The following is an 18,394-nucleotide window of genomic DNA, read 5'->3' as shown; positions in this document are numbered from 1 at the left end:
CTCAGATCTATCGGTAACTTTATTACTTATTGTACATAATATCATTACAAAAGATTTTTTTTAAAAAAGAAGATAAAAATTAAACAACTGTCCCTTTTGCAGAACAGTGTTTTCCTTCTGAATCAATTAGAAACCAATTTTCTGATGTGTTTTTAATCTAAAATATCCATTTTGATGTCTGGCACCGTGAACATGTGCCCTCGGGACACTGCGGAAGAACTAATAAGAGAAACATTCCATTTAGTCCGCTTTTAGCCCCGCTTTCTTCGCTAACACCAGTAAATCATTCTAAATGAACTGGGCAGAGTGGTTGCCAAGGCGGAAAGATTTTTTTTCAGCATTGTTAAACTGGACAGCAGATTTAATTAGTTTCATTAATGTGTCCATGGCCGTCAAATTCAGCAGAACGGCCCCGTGGATCCAGGGCAAAAGAACTAATGAATTCTTGCCATGAAGAAGAAAAATTTTGTATATTATCAAGAAGATGAATTATATCGTTGTCAGCAGATGCTGTGCCATAGAAACTCTGATGGAAAGCCCTACGCTGGTCATTTTCTAAGTGTTTTTTAGTCAGACTGACTAAAGCAAAATGCTATTTTACTGGGGGTCACATGCAAGCTAACCAAATGTTCTTAGCAGGGTGGTCTCACTGTAACTCAGGACTTTCCATTTTTTGGAGTAAGGCCAATGTCACTCAAGTGAGGGAAGAGCAAGGTAATAAAGGGAAGAGTTTTTAGGGTGCAGCAGGCTGAGAGGACCCACTAAAAGGTTGTAGATGAGAAGGATGAGAGGCAGAAATTGCTCATCACTCAAGGAACCCCTAGCAACCTCTGGAGGAACCCCAGGGTTCCATGGAACCCTGGTTAAGAAACCCTGGTCTACAGTGTCTCTGTGATGTGTTTGGTCAGAATTATCAGCACAGGTAAGCCAAATATCACTGTCTCTGGTCAGGAATGAGTGGTGGTACCTGATATAGGAAGGTCCTCCTGCATGGCAGTGGTAGGAAAGGTTGCCCTGGATGCACGTGTCTGGTAACCTGGGCCACCATGTAATATAGATGTTCAGGACCCCCTGTGGACTAGGCCTGGAACCACTCGAAAAGCAGAGGCCTCTCAATAAGTGTGTAAGCACTTATAGATGATATGAGGGTAGACTTGAGTGTGGGACCTGAACAGTGCAGTGAACTGGAGGGATGGTTTTTAGGTTCTTAGGCCCACCATCACTGAAAATATTAGGAACTGGCTTAACAATACACAGCAAGGGGATGCTATATGCAGGTTCTAAAACTTCTTTAGTTAGATATCTTGCTGCCCTAGGCGCACTGAAATGATCAATGATCTTTGTAAAGATCTACCTCTTGTTTCAGATGAATATTTTGGTAAAAATTTTAGAATGTGCTTTTGGTGGTACCACATGTTAGTATAAATAATTACTTTTAAATTGAAGAGAAAGAAAATATGGTTTCCTGCTTCTTAAACTCAGGAAGGTAGACATGAGTGAAATAGAAAGTTTATCCTTTGCCTTGTGTGAAATGTCTGAACTGAAACTACTGAATTTTTTTTCAAGCAAATGTGCATGCTTTTGCTTTTATATTTTATTTTATTTTTCCTTTCACACATAGTTACTGCTAATATGGGGTAGTTTTCAGCAAATGGTTCAGGACAATTGAAAGGAACTTCTGTTTCCTTTAGGGGTCATTCAAAGTTCTTTATACCCTTAAAAACCACCAAAACAAATTTCATTTTGCCTTCCCTTTTGACTACAATATATTTCACCAAAATTGTGAAATTTCACAAAAATCTTATGGTTTCCTGAAATTTTAGGTAAATAAAGGCTTTTATTTTATCTCATTCCTACTGTGCAACTGTGGGCTTTATCTGAAATTACAAAAGGAAACATGTTTGGACCTAGTTTTGACATATAGGTTTTATGCAGAACTATGCAACTTCAGTTATGAACCTGGTCCAGGATACTAGCCAGAATTTAGAATCTTATATTGATCAGTGGCTAAACAAGTACTCTCCCTGACACGTGCAGCCCCTCAGAAGCACAGTCAGCACTTCATGATGATCGCAGAGCTGCTGCAGCAGCATTTATCTCTAGAACCTACTTGAAATAAAGAGCCACCCTCGCTGGGTCTATTTATTGCCGTCAGCCTACAAGGTCGGCAGGCTTGGTTAGCCCCAATGTTCAGGTAGTATTATAAATTATACCTAGAAATAAGGTTTCTTTTTACATTCACTATTGAAGAAATGGAAAGACATATATCATGTGTATCCCTGACTTGTGGCCCCTTTAAGCCAAGGCATTTGAAGTTACTGTCCCTCTCCCTGTTAGTGATGGATAGGTCTTCTTGTGGGGCAGGGCCTACTGGCTTGGCACGTGGGGGTGCCTCTTACATGTACTGTATGCGCACACCAATGGACCAGATGAGGCTGTGTTCATGTGAAAGTGAACATTAAGGCGGAACCCCAGCTTAGAGATTAGTCATAATCTTGTGCATACATACAGATCCCTTTTTCTGTAACATCCTGTCCCATTGCACTGCACACCTTGCATCCAAATTGTAGCATTAAGAGGGAGGAAACCATTGAGTCCGTGTCCTACTTTACCAGTCTAGCTTTCCTCTGCCACCTCACTTCCAGTCACAGAATGGGGTCCTGCCGTGCTCTAAGCGCAGACCTCATGCGTGCACTTAATTGACTCTGTCACGTACCTGGTTCGTGAGCCTGACGAGTAGAGGAGGGCCTCTCGTACCACACCGGCTTGTGGGTTACTGAAGGTGAGACAGCAGACACAGAAGCACGGTGGCGTAGAAGTGCCTGAGATCAGTCCTGTAGTCTGTATGGCTGGTTGTCCGTGGATGGATGTGCAGCAGGCAGGCAGCTGGTGGTTAGGCAGACCAGGACCGTGGCAGGCTGGGATTGCAGCTAGAGCAGGATCCAGATGCGGATTGCAGAGCAGAGCCGTGACAGGCTGGATGAGCAGGTGCAGGGTCAGGCAAGCCGAGTCGGTAATGTTCAGGCAGATAGATAGAGCAACAGGCAGAAGAGGAGTTCAAAACAAGCCAGGGTCGGGGTATCAAGCAGACAGCATTAGTGAGAACAAGCCGGATCAAGATCAGAGGTCAGCACAAGTAACAGGTCAGAACACACAGAAGCTGCAGACCAAACAGCAATGAGTCTATGCAGGAGCTTAGTTTAAATAGCCCGCCTGGCGCACGGGCGTATGTGCGTACGCTGATGCGTGAGTGCCCATGTGCATACGCCAAGAACCTCTAAGTGTACTGCGGACCTCTCTTTCGATAGACTCCTTACACTCTCCTGTACCATGCAGCTAGGTTCATAGGGTCTGCGTACCGTGAGTTCGGTCCTGGTTGCTTTTGGGGAACCGACCGCTGGAGAGAAAGCCAGAGCACAGACCCCCTTGTTATTGGAGGACCAGTCCCCCATGCCAGGTACCACTCTCCACTGTCTGGCTGCTAATCATTCCCACCAGTTCATGGTTACCTGTAGCAACTACATTTCTTCCTTTCAACTCCTTTATTGAGTTAACCCTTAATGGTGGCTTTACGTTCCTTGTTCTTTAACCCCGTAAGTGCTTTACAGGCCCTGTTTTTCTACATACACCATGTACTACCATGTTCCCCTTTAAACAACTTCAGACCAGGCTTTTGAGCAGTTAACAGTTTTACTTAACATTCTGTGATAATACACAAGCTCACACTGTTCTTTATCTAACTAGTCCCCAGGCTGCCCAGACATACCTTTCCAGGTAGCAGTACATAATTAGTGGAGTCCTTGAGTGGTGCTTTCCTGTGCAGTGTGTTGTTGGTTACATCTTCATAGGCAGGCTTCTCTCCACTATACCATGCAGTCACAGCTCTCTCGCAAGCCCAGCCTTCCCATTTTATATGCAACACAAGGTGGAGGGCAGTACCCAGAAAAGCCTGGGAAAATGCAGAACTCACATTAACCCTTCCCCACCTTGGCAGCCCAGCTCTAAAATTGGTACCTGTCTACATGCTGAAAACATGCCCGCGGTGCAGAGACATCTAGGGACAGCGCAACCTGTCTGCAGCCATCTTTAACCAGCATAGGGTTTTAGCAGCCTGTGTTGCATCCATTGCCATATGGTCTGGTCTGCTGAGACAGTTACAGTATCTCATAAAAGTGAGTACACCCCTCACATTTTTGAAAATATTTTATTGGATCTTTTCATGTAAAAACACTGAAGAAATGACACTTTGCTACTATGTAAAGTAGTGAGTGTACAGCTTGTATAACAGTGTACATTTTCTGTCCCCTCAAAATAACTCAACCCACACCCATTATTGTCTAAACCGCTGGCAACAAAAGTGAGTACACCCCTAAGTGAAAATGTCCAAATTAGGCCCAAAGTGTCAATATTTTGTGTGGCCACCATTATTTTCCAGCACTGCCTTAACCCTCTTGGGCTTGGAGTTCACCAGAGCTTCACAGGTTGCCACTGGAGTCCTCTTCCACTCCTCCTTGCGCTCCTCCACCTTCCGTTTGAGGATGTCCTACAGATGCCCAATAGGGTTTAGGTCTGGAGACATGCTTGGCCAGTCCATCACCTTTACCCTCAGCTTCTTTAGCAAGGCAGTTGTCATCTTGGAGGTGGGTTTGGGGTCGTTATCATGTTGGAATACTGCCCTGACATTAATGGCTGTGTGTTGAGGTTTTTTGAGGGGACAGCAAATTTACACTGTTATACAAGCTGTACACTCACTACTTTACATTGTAGTAAAGTGTCATTTCTTCAGTGTTGTCACATGAAAAGATATAATGTGAGGGGTGTACTCACTTTTGTGAAATACTGTATAAGGCTACTGACTGCTGAAAGAAGGACATCCAGATGGCATCCATGCAGAAGCCTTTAGCCATTTAAATGTGTATCAATCTTGCTGGTTCCTTGGTTGATGCCAGTGGAATGCTATCTAAAGAGGGCATCTTCCTCTTTTCATCTCCATTCACCTTAGAATACTGTGGAAGTGTTTCATTACCTGTGGATTAGAAATACCCATGTCTTGAAGGTGAGCGCTCCAACGTCAAGTTAAGGGGCCCGCCAATGGCAGACTCTGCTTATATTTCTCCACTGCCCAGTGGCTAGGTCCCATTGTTGCTCATGCTCCATTATTCGCCATGCACAGGCAAATAACGAAATAAACGCAATCTGTATTCACCTCACTGTGTCTCTGTAAATTTTGTGGTTTCTAATGTGTCAAACCTGCTATTGTCAAACCTGTTTATTCTGTTCCTTTCCCACAAGGCTTACTGCTATTTCAATAAAGCCCATTTATTGCTGTTGGTATTTTAGTGTTTTGTTGCGTCCAGTTAAGGGCGGGTCACCACTCGGAAGAGCATTAGAACCCAAACATTCCAGAAGCTCCTTACAGAGTTAGTGCTACACAAGTACACAAAAGTTTAAATAGTACCTCCTGTAAATTTAATCGCATATGTACATTGGCTAAGATGTAGAAGAAGATTTAAATATTCAAATCTACAAAGTTTGGGCAGATCTCCAAAAAGCATAGATTTTAGAAAGAAAAAGATAAGATATACATTTATAGGAAATGAGGTGGAAAAGAACAACTAAAAGTGACTTTCTACATAATGGGAAGGGGTACTGTAAACCCAATTAAAAATTTGTTTCGCAATAAGCTGAAATACTTTCAATATACCACTGTCATGAAAATTCAACCACTTGAACCAAATCATGTTACTGTAAATTGACTAACTTTCCTCAGTTGACTTTCCCTTTTCTTCTTGAGAAATGAGAAAGATAAAAAAAAAGAACTGTATAATCCTCTTAAAGAGACTTTTGTAGCCTAAAAATCCTGTTCAAAGATCCCTGCAAGAGAAGAGCCTTTATACTCACCTCTCCGGTGGCCCATGTCTCCTACCTTCCCTGCAACCTCTATCAGACTCTTCAACATTCGACACTTGCAGGAGAGATGTTTGCATCCCCCACCACATGCTTTAATTCATCCTGTAGTGACGTAGGGGGTCAAGCAATAAAGTCAGAGGGCACGGGACCTCATTCAGCCATGAGGAGGACCAGCACTGGACCACAGAGTGGTGGGTGTGCAGGAAACCGTGCTGGGCTGAAGGTGAGTATTGCAGTGAGAGTTGCTTAAAGTTTATTGTAAACATTTACATATACCCACTGAAGTGACTAGCCTCAAGTGATAGACGGAGATGAAACAAATCCTCCTGCATAAGTTGTACCTGTTTCTCTGCAGCACTCTCTCCTCTACATCCACTCAAAGTACAGAATGTACACAGCATTTCCCAGTTCCAGAAAGCAGGGGGTGGGGATCCGATGTCACATACTCAGCAGAATACAGCAGGCAGCTGAGTGTAATCTGAGATCTGAGTGGAGGGAAGAGACACACACACACCCCTCTACACAGTCTTGCGCTGTGTGCTGGTGGGTGTGCTGGGCTGTATGTCATACAGGATTCTGTTGTGTCAGCACAGACTATAATGCCCCGTACACAGGGTCGGATTTTCCGACGGAAAATGTGTGATAGGACCTTGTTGTCAGAAAATCCGACCGTGTGTGGGCTCCATCACACATTTTCCATTGGATTTTCCGACACACAAAGTTTGAGAGCAGGCTATAAAATTTTCCGACAACAAAATCCGTTGTCGGAATTTCCGATCGTGTGTACACAAATCCGACGCAAAAAGTGCCACGCATGCTCAGAATAAATAAAGACATTAAAGCTATTGGCTACTGCCCCGTTTATAGTCCCGACGTACGTGTTTTATGTCACCGCGTTCAGAATGATCGGATTTTCCGACAACTTTGTGTGACCGTGTGTATGCAAGACAAGTTTGAGCCAACATCCGTCTGAAAAAATCCTAGGATTTTGTTGTCGGAATGTCCGATCAATGTCTGACCGTGTGTACGGGGCATTAGAAGTTATGCAGATAGCAGAGGAAAGACAGATCAGACAGAAATTACACTCTGTGCTTCGAATTGAGGCTAGCACACACAATAAACGGATATGCATTATTCATTTTTTATGTTAGAGGATTACAACCACTTTAAATTTTAAAAACTCTGGAAAATATTAAAACCAGTTATCCTGGAGTTGGGCTTTCCTAATAAATTAAAAAGTAACGAGTCACTCTTGAATCGGGGTCAGATTAAAGCCCTTAAGGGCTAAGAGCTTGGAGACGGCTTCTACCTCATTGGCGGTACTGTTACACCACTGACGGAGAATTCATCATCCGCGGTGATCGCAGGTGGACTGTACATGATGTGCGTGACAAATAGCAACCGTAAAAAATCTGCTGAAACTAATATTATATCTGTCTTTGTCATGCTTCTCCAGCTGGAAGTCATTGTGCAGGCCCGGCAGCTAGACATCATCAACCACCCTGTTATCCAGAAATTAATTGAAGTAAAGTGGAAGTTTTTTGGCAGGTAAGCCCAGAGACCATTTTCATTGAGCTAACCGATAGTGCCTGTGGCAGAGCTCCCTCTCAGCTGTCGGAGATGAAAGCAACCACTGTGTTCTGTTCCCCTTGCAGGAAGCATATCTCTATATTGCTGTCACTGAATCTTCTATTCATCTTATCATGGACGGCTCTCGGGATTGGTTCCTCACTTCAGAGACCAACGAATGCCCCGTACAAGTTTCCTGAGGTACGTCATAACATGCGTGTGGAGGGGTTACATCACACGGTTCACAGGACAAGGAGTGGAAATAAGTGTTTCCTACACAAATGTGAATGCTTAGTAAAGCAATAAAGCTAAGGTATACTCCTTTAAAGTGAAGCTGTGCCTTGGCTATGTAAGGGCAAAGAAACAGCTTCTAATTAATTGCCCCCCAACCCAGCAGGATATTTTTTCTTTCCTTTCATTCCCCCACCTCTCTGTTCATCTGCTGGAAGTGAAGATGGGAAACCGTGCGTAAGATCTCAGTCGTAGCACACACAAAGATATGGACTGCCCATGTGACAGCGCTGGCTTGCCCAGCACTGTCACATGCTCTTCTATACTTAGCTGAAGGATATACCTATTTACTGCTTTCAGCCATAGAGTGAAAGAATCGTTTTAGAGAAGGCACCATTTCTGTCACAATATACTGTAAAGCCGCATACACACGAGCAGAATGTCCGACGGAAGCTTTTCATCGTCTATTCCGATCGTGTGTAGGCCTCCACTGACTTTTTTTTTTTTTTAATTCTGACGGACCTAGAAATGGAACATGTTCTAAATATTTCCGATGGAACCAATTCCTATCGGGATAACCGATCGTCTGTGTGCTGTTCCGACGGACCAAAAACAACGCATGCTCTGAAGCAAGTACGAGACGGAAGCTATTGGCTACTGGCTATTGAACTTCCTTTTTCTAGTCCCGTCATAAGTGTTGTACGTCACCGTGTTCTGGACGGTCGGACTTTGGTTGGACTTTGGGTTGACCGTGTGTAGGCAAGACCACTTGAATGGAATTCCGTAAGAGTTCCGTCGGAGAAACCTTCAGTTATTCCGAACGGCAAAACTGGTCGTGTGTACGCGGCATAACAGTATCATTTTTCACAAAATTTCCACCTTTTAACCCCTTCCCGCCGACCGTACGCAGATGTGCGTACTCGGCTTTCAGGGGTTATACCGGGATGATGCCTGCAGCTGCAGGCATCATCCCGGTACCGTTGTTTAGAGCCGGCGATTGGCTATCCGTGTATAACAACCGATGCGGCTAAAAGCTGCTCGGCTGTTATACCGGAGCAGCGGGAGGGGACGTCCCCCCCTCCCGCCGCTCTTACCGGGCCTCCCGTGCCATCGGGAGGCCCGGTGACCAATCCGATGCCTCCGGCGGCTGGGGGCGGGCTGGAACGAAGCTGTGGGTGGCTTCGTTCCAGCCTTCAAATTGTAAACGCGGAAGCGACGTCATGACGTCACTTCCCGTTTACTCGGCTGCCAATGGCACCGGTTTTAAAAAAGTACACAGTATACAGAATCAACGTTTTCGGCGATCTGAATGCTTTGAAGTGTAAAGGAGGGATGGGGGGTCTTTTATACCCCCGATCTCTCCATAAAGAGTACCTGTCACCATCTCTTACTGTCACAAGGGATGTTTACATCCCTTGTGAAAGCAATAAAAGTCATCAAAACATTTTTTTTTTTAAACACAATTTATGAATTTAAAAATAAATAAAATAAGAAAAAAAAAATTTAAAGCGCCCCCGTCCCCGCGAGCTCGCGCAGCAAAGAAAACGCATACGTAAGTCATGCACGCATATGTAAACGGTGTTCAAATCACACATGTGAGGTATCGCCGCGATCGTCAGAGTGAGAGCAATAATTCTAGCACTAGACCTCCTCTGTAACTCTAACCTGGTAACCGTAAAAAAAATTTAAAGCGTCGCCTATGGAAATTCTTAGGTACCGTAGTTTGTCGCCATTCCACGAGTGCGTGCAATTATAAAGCATGACATGTTTGGTATCTATTTACTCGGCATAACATCATCTTTCACATTATACAAAAAATTGGGGTAACTTTACTGTTTGGATTTTTTAAAACTCATAACAGTGTCCCTTTTCCAAAAATTTGCGTTTAAAGCACAGCTGCACAAATACCGTGTGATATAAAATATTGCAACAATCTCCATTTTATTCTCTAGATTCTCTGCTAAAAAAAATATACATAATGTTTGGGGGTTCTAAGTAATTTTCTAGCAAAAAATACGGATTTTAACTTGTAAACACCAAATTTCAAAAATAGGCTTACTCATAAAAGGGTTAATATTAAAAAGCCATTCTGGAGCTCCAGTCCAGTGATTTTTGTCTAGGGTAAAATTATGTCATCTGTCTGCTGCAGGCAGGAGAAAATATTTCCTCAGTTCTTCTTTTCCCCAATGGTCAGACTCCAAAATTGTAACTTTGTAGCAATCAACAGGTAAGAGGCTACAGTTGAGGCTGATCTGTGTCTTCTCAGAGCCAGCATCCCCCTTACAGATAGCTAAAAAAATAATTATTGTCAGCGGGAACCTATCTGAGAGGCGGAAATTGTTCTTTTTGCTCAAGGAACCCCTAGTGACCTCTGGAGGAACCCTAGAGTTCCATGGAACCCTGGTGAGGAAAGGCTGTTCTGAACAAATGTGAAATTAAAGTAGAAGTCCAATCTAAACCTATCTATACTTAGACAAGTATATAATATAATATAATATATATAATAATATATATTTTATTAATTATCCAACGGAAAAATACAAGTAAGAGCAAACCTAAACCTATCTAAGCTTAGTCAAATATATATATAATTTAATTATCCAAAGAAAAAATACAAGCAAGAGCAAACTTCAACCTATCTAAGCTTAAACCTGCTCCCATCCCTAGTCTAAGCCTTATACCAGTGATGGCGAACCTTGGCACCCCAGATGTTTTGGAACTACATTTCCCATGATGCTCATGCACTCTGCAGTGTAGCTGAGCATCATGGGAAATGTAGTTCCAAAACATCTGGGTGCCAAGGTTCGCCATCACTGCCCTATACCAACCAGCCTGTAAAGGAAAGACGTGTATACTTACCTATTCTGAGGACGCTCCAGTCTAGTCACATGATCCCAGCGCCCGCTTCAGGGAAGAGGAGGGACAATGAATAGCCTAGAGTAAGCCTATGGGTGACATTACCGCCCAGGCACTACAGCCGTTGTCACTGCTCTCTCCTCTCCCCTGAAGCCAGCCGCTGGAGAGATCTCATGACTGGATGCCCTTAGATTAAGTATAAATGTCTTTCCTTTACAGGGGAGTTACCACAGGGCTTAGAATGGGAGTGGGAGCAGGTTTAAGCTTACACCAGACTATTAATTTAAGTGAACAAGGGCAGGTTTTATTCTGAAGAGCAGAAAAGAGAGTCATTTATGAATTAAGCCACCTAATTATCATAAATCCTAATTATCATAAATGTCCAATGAACCCAAAATTGAGGAAATCACAAAATTTCTGCTTTTTTTTCCTAGGACATTTGGAGAATCGTCCTCATCGTTATTACTCTGGGCTTGACGATTTATCAGATGGTGGAAGAATTTAAGGAAATCTATCAATCCAGGAAAAAACTGAAGTTCTGGAAAGAATGGAGGAAAAAGGAACTAGAGAAAGACCTTAAATACTGCCATCCAATGTGGCCAGAGGTACAGTGCTATGTTTCATTTCTACATTATGTCCTCCAATATTAATATATTTAAATAAAGCTAAATTCCCGTCAAACATCTAAATACACAAATAAAATACACACACTATCTTGCTAAAAGTATCGGGACGCCTGCCTTTACACGCACATGAACTTCAATGGCATCCCAGTCTTAGTTCGTAGGGTTCAATACTGAGTTGGCCCAACCTTTGCCGCTATAACAGCTTTAACTCTTCTAGGAAGGCTGTCCACAAGGTTTAGGAGTGTGTCTATGGGAATGTTTGACCATTCTTCCAGAAAGGCATTTGTTAGGTCAAGCACTGATGTTGAACGGGAAGGCCTGGCTTGCAGACTCCGCTCTAATTCATCCCAAAGGTGTTCAATCCGGTTGAGGTCAGGCCAGTCTAGTTCCTCCTTCCCAAACTCTCTCATCCATGTCTTTTTGGGCCTTGGTGAGATTGAATTGTTATTGCTTCACTGTCTAAACAAATTTTCATCTGCATGACTTGAATAAAACTCCTTTGCATTGTTATTGGTGTGTTAGTGAGTTTTAGGCCCAGTTAAAGACAAGTCACCACTGAGAGCCCAACATTTCAGAAGCTCCCTAGAGAATTAGGACAGCGCCAGGGTTGTAAGTGTCATTGATCTTAGGCCGGCCATAGACCGCAGGTTGCAGGAAAGAAATTTGTGATTCCCCCATCAACACAAACAGTGTTGACATGGGAATCCCTCCCGCTGAGCCATTGTATTCTCCCGGCGGGGAGCATGGGAAGCCGTCCCCGTCAGGAGAACACAGTGATTATTACTAGTGCCTTTAACAACCGCCAGCAATAATCGCATGTAAAATCCAGCAGGCTAGCTGTACCTAAGTTGATTGTTCAATCAACTTGGGTACATTCAGCATGCCCATACATAGTTTGAATCTCGGCCGGCTCAGCAGGAACCGGCCAAGAACCATCTATGGCCGGCTTTAGTGAGATGTAGTAAGTGAGATGAAGTGAGGAGAACTCCCCAACAGCAACAATGGAAAAAAATCTTATGTAGAGTGTGAAGGCTAGAAGCCCTGTCATATTTTTGTTTCTGTGTTCCTGATGGCTGGGGAAACTGCTGTAAGCCTCTAAGAATGCCCCAGGTAGCAATAAAAAAAAAAAAAGTTCTAATCCTTCACCACTCCATCCAAAAATAGAAAAAAAAAAAAAGTTTTTGGCTAGACATACACTTTAAAGAATATTTCCTGCTTGTTAAGACTGTGAAGAGTATCATCTTTATTTCCTTTCATCTGTGATGTACTGACTTTAAATAATAGTAATTTTGTGTTGTTTGTTGTCATCTTTGTAAAACTGTTATTTACTGTCGTCTGTCAGGAAAAAGAATACTTGCAGAAAAGCGTGGAGGATCTAGAGAAAATTCATCCATCGTATTTTAAAGATTTCTGGTAGGTGACTCCAAATCTCTGATATTTTGCAGCCTGATATTATTGGAGCGGACAAGTGTGTTCATCGCTGCAGGGAGTAACGCGACTTTTTCCGTAAGCACTAATGTGCAGCGCGGAAGCCTTAATGGAAGTGGTCTATTTGTCCTATATTTGGTGATGGCCACAAAGGGGAGACAGTGTTACACTGGACTCATAGCTTGGAGGGATAGTGTAAATTTACTCAGTCCCAATCTAGATCTGGCTTCATACTATTGCATTGCTTTAAAAATGACAGCTGCATAGGAGAGAGACAATATACTAAATAGATGTGTAAGGCACATGAGAATCATTGCAGATATAATGCATTGAAGGAAAAGCAACTTGCACTGTTGAGTTCAGCTAATTTAATGTGTATCTAAAGGAAAAACTTTTTCTTTTATTTTTATTTTTGGGAATTGGTAAAACCCTTATTTATTTTGCTGTCTATGTACCAATGTGGAGATGAGTGTAATTGAGATTTAATTTCCCCAAAACATTGGAAAAAGGTAAAAGATTACAGTAAGGTTGACTTTTTTTGTAACCCAATAGAGCTACTGTGGGAACCTCAGATGAGCTATTGGCTATGTCTGCTACTCCAATGGAGTGTTCTCCAGCTCCCCCAGTAAGAGAGCTGTTCAGCTCCACTAGCCCGCTGAGTACATTTTTAGGGCAGAGTAAGGGGTGGTCATCACGTCCTTCATAGTTCCCTTCTTCTTGGGTGCCAAGCAAGGATCACATGAGAGGCCTGCCCCGGGCTGGGTTCTTCTGGGCTACGCTAGGCACTAGCCTTAAACAGGGGCACCTTTACTGGAATAGTCGACTGATCTTTAATAAACTCTTGCCCTCGCCACCTGTCCAGTGTATCACCACTACCTCACTCCCAGTAATGATATGGAGCCCCGACATGCACCTAGCGCTGAGTCCATGCGTGCACTTCACTTAACTCTTCCTCTTTGGTACCTGTGTACAGGGTATGGGAGCCCCATCAGTGCAGATCTTCTCCTGTTGCTATGGGAGACAGACCTGCTCATGGAAAGAGTGCCAACAACAACTCCTCCTGCTAGAAGCTATCACACCTGGCATCAAGCTTATGATAGGCTGCTAAAGAGACCTTCGTTATCCTTGGTAACCACTGTATCATCACACTGTATTAACTCTAATACTATTATCTTCATACCCCAATGTGCTTAGTAACCCCAGCTGTAGACTATGAAGGACATTTACTAAAACTGGTGCACACAGAATCTGGTGCAGTTCTGCATAGTAACCAATCAGCTTTCAGGTTTTATTGCCAAAGCTTAATTAAACAAGCTGACGTTGGAAGCTAATTGGTTAATATGCACAGCTGCACCAGATTCTGTGTGCACCACTTTTAGTAAATCTCCCCCTATATGTGTCAGTTACTTGCATTACACCCCTTTTGTAACTTCAGACCAGGCAAAGGCAAAGTCCATCGTAAAGTGCAGTCTTTTCCCTAACATCCTTTGATCCTAACTTCAAGCTTGTGGCTGCCCCAGCATACCTGCATAGAATGAGAGTCCATACTTGGTAGAGTCCATAGGAGGAGAATTGCAAGTCCTCCAAAAGTGGGAACACCGATTCCAGTCTGATGCTGGCGATCCAGACTCCAGTAACACCGATGAACAGTACATCTCTGTCGCTCTGAGTCCCAGTTCCTGGCTTTCTTATGGTACAAACCCCTTTTTCCTTTTTTTTTTACAAGGAATTAGTGGGTTGGACCCAACAAAGCATGCCAAAAAGAGAACCTGGGAATATAAATAACCATACACTTCCCAACTGGGGCAGCGTTAACCACTATCTGCCTACAGGCTGGGTAAGGGGTCTGGTTCTGTGGAGAGCTCCTGCTCAGTGAAGTGCAGGGCAGCTGGAAGTTAGAAGGGTACACGATCCATATCTTACCACGGGAGAGGGGCAGAGGCAGCGACTCACTAAATTCTCATGGCTATTTAGATCTATAAATATGATTCAAGTATGGTCTTAAATTTCCATATATGCTGGAGATCTGATCAGATAAATCAGCCTTTTTTAACCAGGGTTCCCTGGAAAACAATAGTTCCTCCTGAGGTTGCTTGGGGTTTCTTGAGCAGAGGACATTGGTGAATTGATCTACCACCTACAATGACCAGCAATACAAGGGAGTAATTTTAAACTGACGACCACTGCAAGGGTGCTTTTTTACACTAACTACTAATGTTGGGGTACACCACAATTTATTACATTTCGAGATTGTTATTGAAAATAATTTGTAGTATACTGCTGGTGATTTTTTTTTTCTGTCATGTGTGTCAAATACCCCAGAAACACCACATTCTTTATTCTTTTATTCAAAGCATTACTGATCACGCGAATGTACCATGAACTGTGGATACAACCATTTTTAGCAGGGGTTCCTCTGTAACAAAAAAGATTAAGAAAGGCTGAGATAGTTTGTGAGAGACAGACTCCCCTTGAAGAGACTGTGAGGAAATATTTTGATGTACAACAGGATAGCCCTCTCTACAGAGAATTTCACTTGGTTTTCCAAGATTTTGTTTATGGGCGTCACATCTTAACCACTTCCCTACCTGGCCATAGACAAATGACGTCCACAGATGGGATCTCCCATCCTGGGTGGACGTCATATGACGGCCTGGGCTTCCCGGCCGCCTAGGGGGCGTGCGCACCCGCCGCGTCGCTCGGGACCCGGTGCGTGTGCCCGGCGGCCGCGATGTCTGCCGGGAACCCGCGATTGCCCGTTAACCGGGCCGGACCGTGGATCTGTGTGTGTAAACACACAGATCCACGTCCTGTCAGTTGAGAGGAGACCGATCTGTGTTCCCAGTACAGCGGAACACTGATCGGTCTCCTCCCCTTGTATTCCGAACGTGAGAGCGCGGTGACGTACAAGACGTACGACGAGCCGAGAAAAAGGAAGTTCAATAGCCAGTGCGGCTTCTTCTGCTTGATTCCAAGCATGTGTGAACTTTTTTGCGACAGACTTGTGTACACACGATTGGACTTTCCGAATTTCCGTGAGATTGGCGGAAAATTTGAGAACTTGCTCTCAAACATTGGTGTGCGGAAATCCCGACAGCAAATGTTTGATGGAGCATACACACGGTCGGACTTTCCGACAACAAGCTCACATCGAACATTTCCCGTCCGAAAGTCCGACCGTGTGTACGCGGCATAACAGTATGAGTATAGAGTAGTGGCCATTGGTTTTGATGACTGCCATTTTAAAGGGGATGTTTGCTTCTGGCTGCCAATGCAAAAGAGGGCTTTTATCACTAACTTTCAGTGTAAAATAGTAAAATAGCTAGTACTGAGCGTGCAATATAGACATCAATAGTGATAAAGGCTATAATTGATGCAATATAGGCTGCTTGCCATCAATGGTGATAAAGGCTAAAATTATTAATGGTGCAATATAGGCTGCTGGCATCCAGTGTAAGGTGATAAGTACTGCAGAAAGAAGCCATATCTATGCTTTCATATGTGGCCTTGTGATCTCTACTAACACTGCTTGTTCCTTTTATATGTATCAGTAAATAATGAAAAAAAAAAATGTTTAGTTTTGACTGTAGTGTTTCATTACCAAACACAGGCTGAGTGCAAATGTCTCGTACATAATTCTGCCATTTGTCCATTATATGGGAAAGCTTCCTCCTGAAGTCTTATTTCCCTTCATTGTCTCCTCATTTGACTTTGTGTGCCAGTCTGAATCACACTGACACAGTTTATCAATTTGCCTATTAGGCCGTTCATTACTCTTCCTTTAGTCTGTCTCTTCTTATTCCATCACTGTGACCCAACCACCCAGCCTCTGTATTTTTTTTTGATTTGTGACTCCTGAGATTATTCTCCGTTTGTACTGTATGCTTTAAGACTATTGATTGAGAATGTAGTTCAGCCCCCAGTTCTTTAATGAAATAAGTGAGTCAACAGTACTTCTCATGGCTCCTGGGGCTATTAAAGCATAGTGTGGATTCCACAGATGTTAAATATCGATCACTCTTGGTTGGGTAAGAATGATTTGGAGCTGTGCTTTGTTTTCCATAGTCAGTCATTTTTTTATAGGATGAAGGGAACTAAGTTTAACAGTCTTTGTGCAAAAAAAAAACAAAAAAAACCTACTTTATGCTATCTTAACTGTTAATATAATCGACAGCAAATCCTGCTTTTAGAATACCACCTCAGACTCGCTCATCCATGTCTTTATGGACCTTGCTTTGTGCACTGGTGCGCAGTTGTGTTGGAACAGGAAGGGGCCATCCCCAAACTGTTCCCACAAAGTTGGGAGTATGAAATGGTCCAACATGTCTTGGTATGCTGACGCCTTAAGGCTCGGTTCACACTAGGACGACTTGTCAGGCGACCTAGTCGCCTGACAAGTAGCGTCCTGTTCTGTACAATGGAACCGTTCTAATCGGAGCGACGCAAGTCGCTCCGACTTAGAAAAAGGTTCCTGTACTTCTTTTGGGGCGACTTGAGGCGACTTGCATAGACTTCTATACAGAAGTCGTTTTGCAAGTCGCCGTGGCAGTCGTGTGCAGGTCGCCTTGGTGAGGCGCCCTGCAAGTCGTGCCGCCCCTAGTGTGAACCGAGCCTCAGAGTTCCCTTCACTGGAACTAAGGGGCCAAGCCCAACCCCTGAAAAACAACCCCGCACCATAATCCCCCCTCCACCAAGAAAATTTGTTTAGACAGTGAAGCAATAACAATTCAATCTCACCAAGGTCCATAAAGACATGGATGAGCGAGTTTGGGGTGGAGGAACTTGACTGGCCTGCATAGAGTCCTGACCTTAACCCGATAGAACACCTTTGGGATGAATTAGAGCGGAGACTGGGAGCCAGGCCTTCACGTCCAACATCAGTGCCTGACCTCACAAATGCGCTTCTGGAAAAATGGTCAAACATTCCCCTAGACACAATCCTAAACCTTGTGGACAGCCTTCCCAGAAGAGTTGAAGCTGTTATAGCTGCAAAGGGTGGGCCAATTCAATATTGAACCCTACGGACTAAGACTGGGATGCCATTAAAGTTCATGTGCGTGTAAAGGCAGGAGTCCCTATACTTATATAATATAGTGTAGGTGTGTGTAGGCCGGTGCAGTGTATAGTCTCCACTGCAGATGATGCTCAACAGAAGTGGCAATGCAGGAGGGGAAAGGAAGTTGTGAGGAACTCGGTTCATCTATGACTTCCTACAGTCACAAGGAGATAGCTGTCTGATTGGACACTGATGCCCCATGTGACCCCAGCAGCCTCTTAGGTCAAACAGAGTCTATTTAAGACTCTGGCTGCCAGGTTTGGCAAGTGGCTAGCGTAGGTACAGAATTCCCATCTGACAGGGACAGTGCTTAGAGATAGGGAAAGGTTCCAGAGAAGTAGGGACAGTGCAAGGACTATGTTTACCTCACTTCAGGAATCCTCCCCTTTGGGTGTGGAGCGGCCAGGCTGCATTTCACTCCTCGTTGCAGACACTGCCAGCATCCTCAAGTCTTTGGATCGCTGTCACTGGTGGCTCTGGATGGGTGTGCCTACCAACCGTGCTTTAATAAGCTGTGTTTGAACCTTTTCTACAATATAACTTAGTTGTCTGCATTCACTGCCTGCCACACCATGTTGCACACATGTGAGGGGGCATAAAGCTGGCCATATATGTATGCCCCGCTGGGCCGAACAAGTGAAATCCATGGACTTCCCCGAACTTCCATAGACTTCAAAGAATTAATACATTTTCCTGCTGCTGGCTATTGTATTCTGAT

General features: G+C 43.8%; 1 protein-coding gene across 1 annotated transcript in view; it reads left to right on the top strand.

The window, feature by feature from the left end:
- The window catches only part of LOC141146167 (uncharacterized), a 202,634-nt gene that overhangs the window by 72,298 nt on the left and 111,942 nt on the right, over positions 1–18,394 (top strand). Inside the window, exons 10-13 of the mRNA XM_073632907.1 lie at positions 7,367–7,458; positions 7,566–7,680; positions 11,001–11,171; positions 12,535–12,605. Of these exons, the coding sequence (XP_073489008.1) occupies positions 7,367–7,458; positions 7,566–7,680; positions 11,001–11,171; positions 12,535–12,605 (449 nt within the window). The remainder of the gene's footprint in view (positions 1–7,366; positions 7,459–7,565; positions 7,681–11,000; positions 11,172–12,534; positions 12,606–18,394) is intronic.

Source organism: Aquarana catesbeiana, linkage group LG05 (assembly GCF_042186555.1).
Source record: "Aquarana catesbeiana isolate 2022-GZ linkage group LG05, ASM4218655v1, whole genome shotgun sequence".
Lineage (NCBI taxonomy): Eukaryota > Metazoa > Chordata > Amphibia > Anura > Ranidae > Aquarana > Aquarana catesbeiana.
The sequence above is the reverse complement of the archived record's forward strand: the minus strand, read 5'-3'. Positions and strand labels throughout refer to the sequence as shown.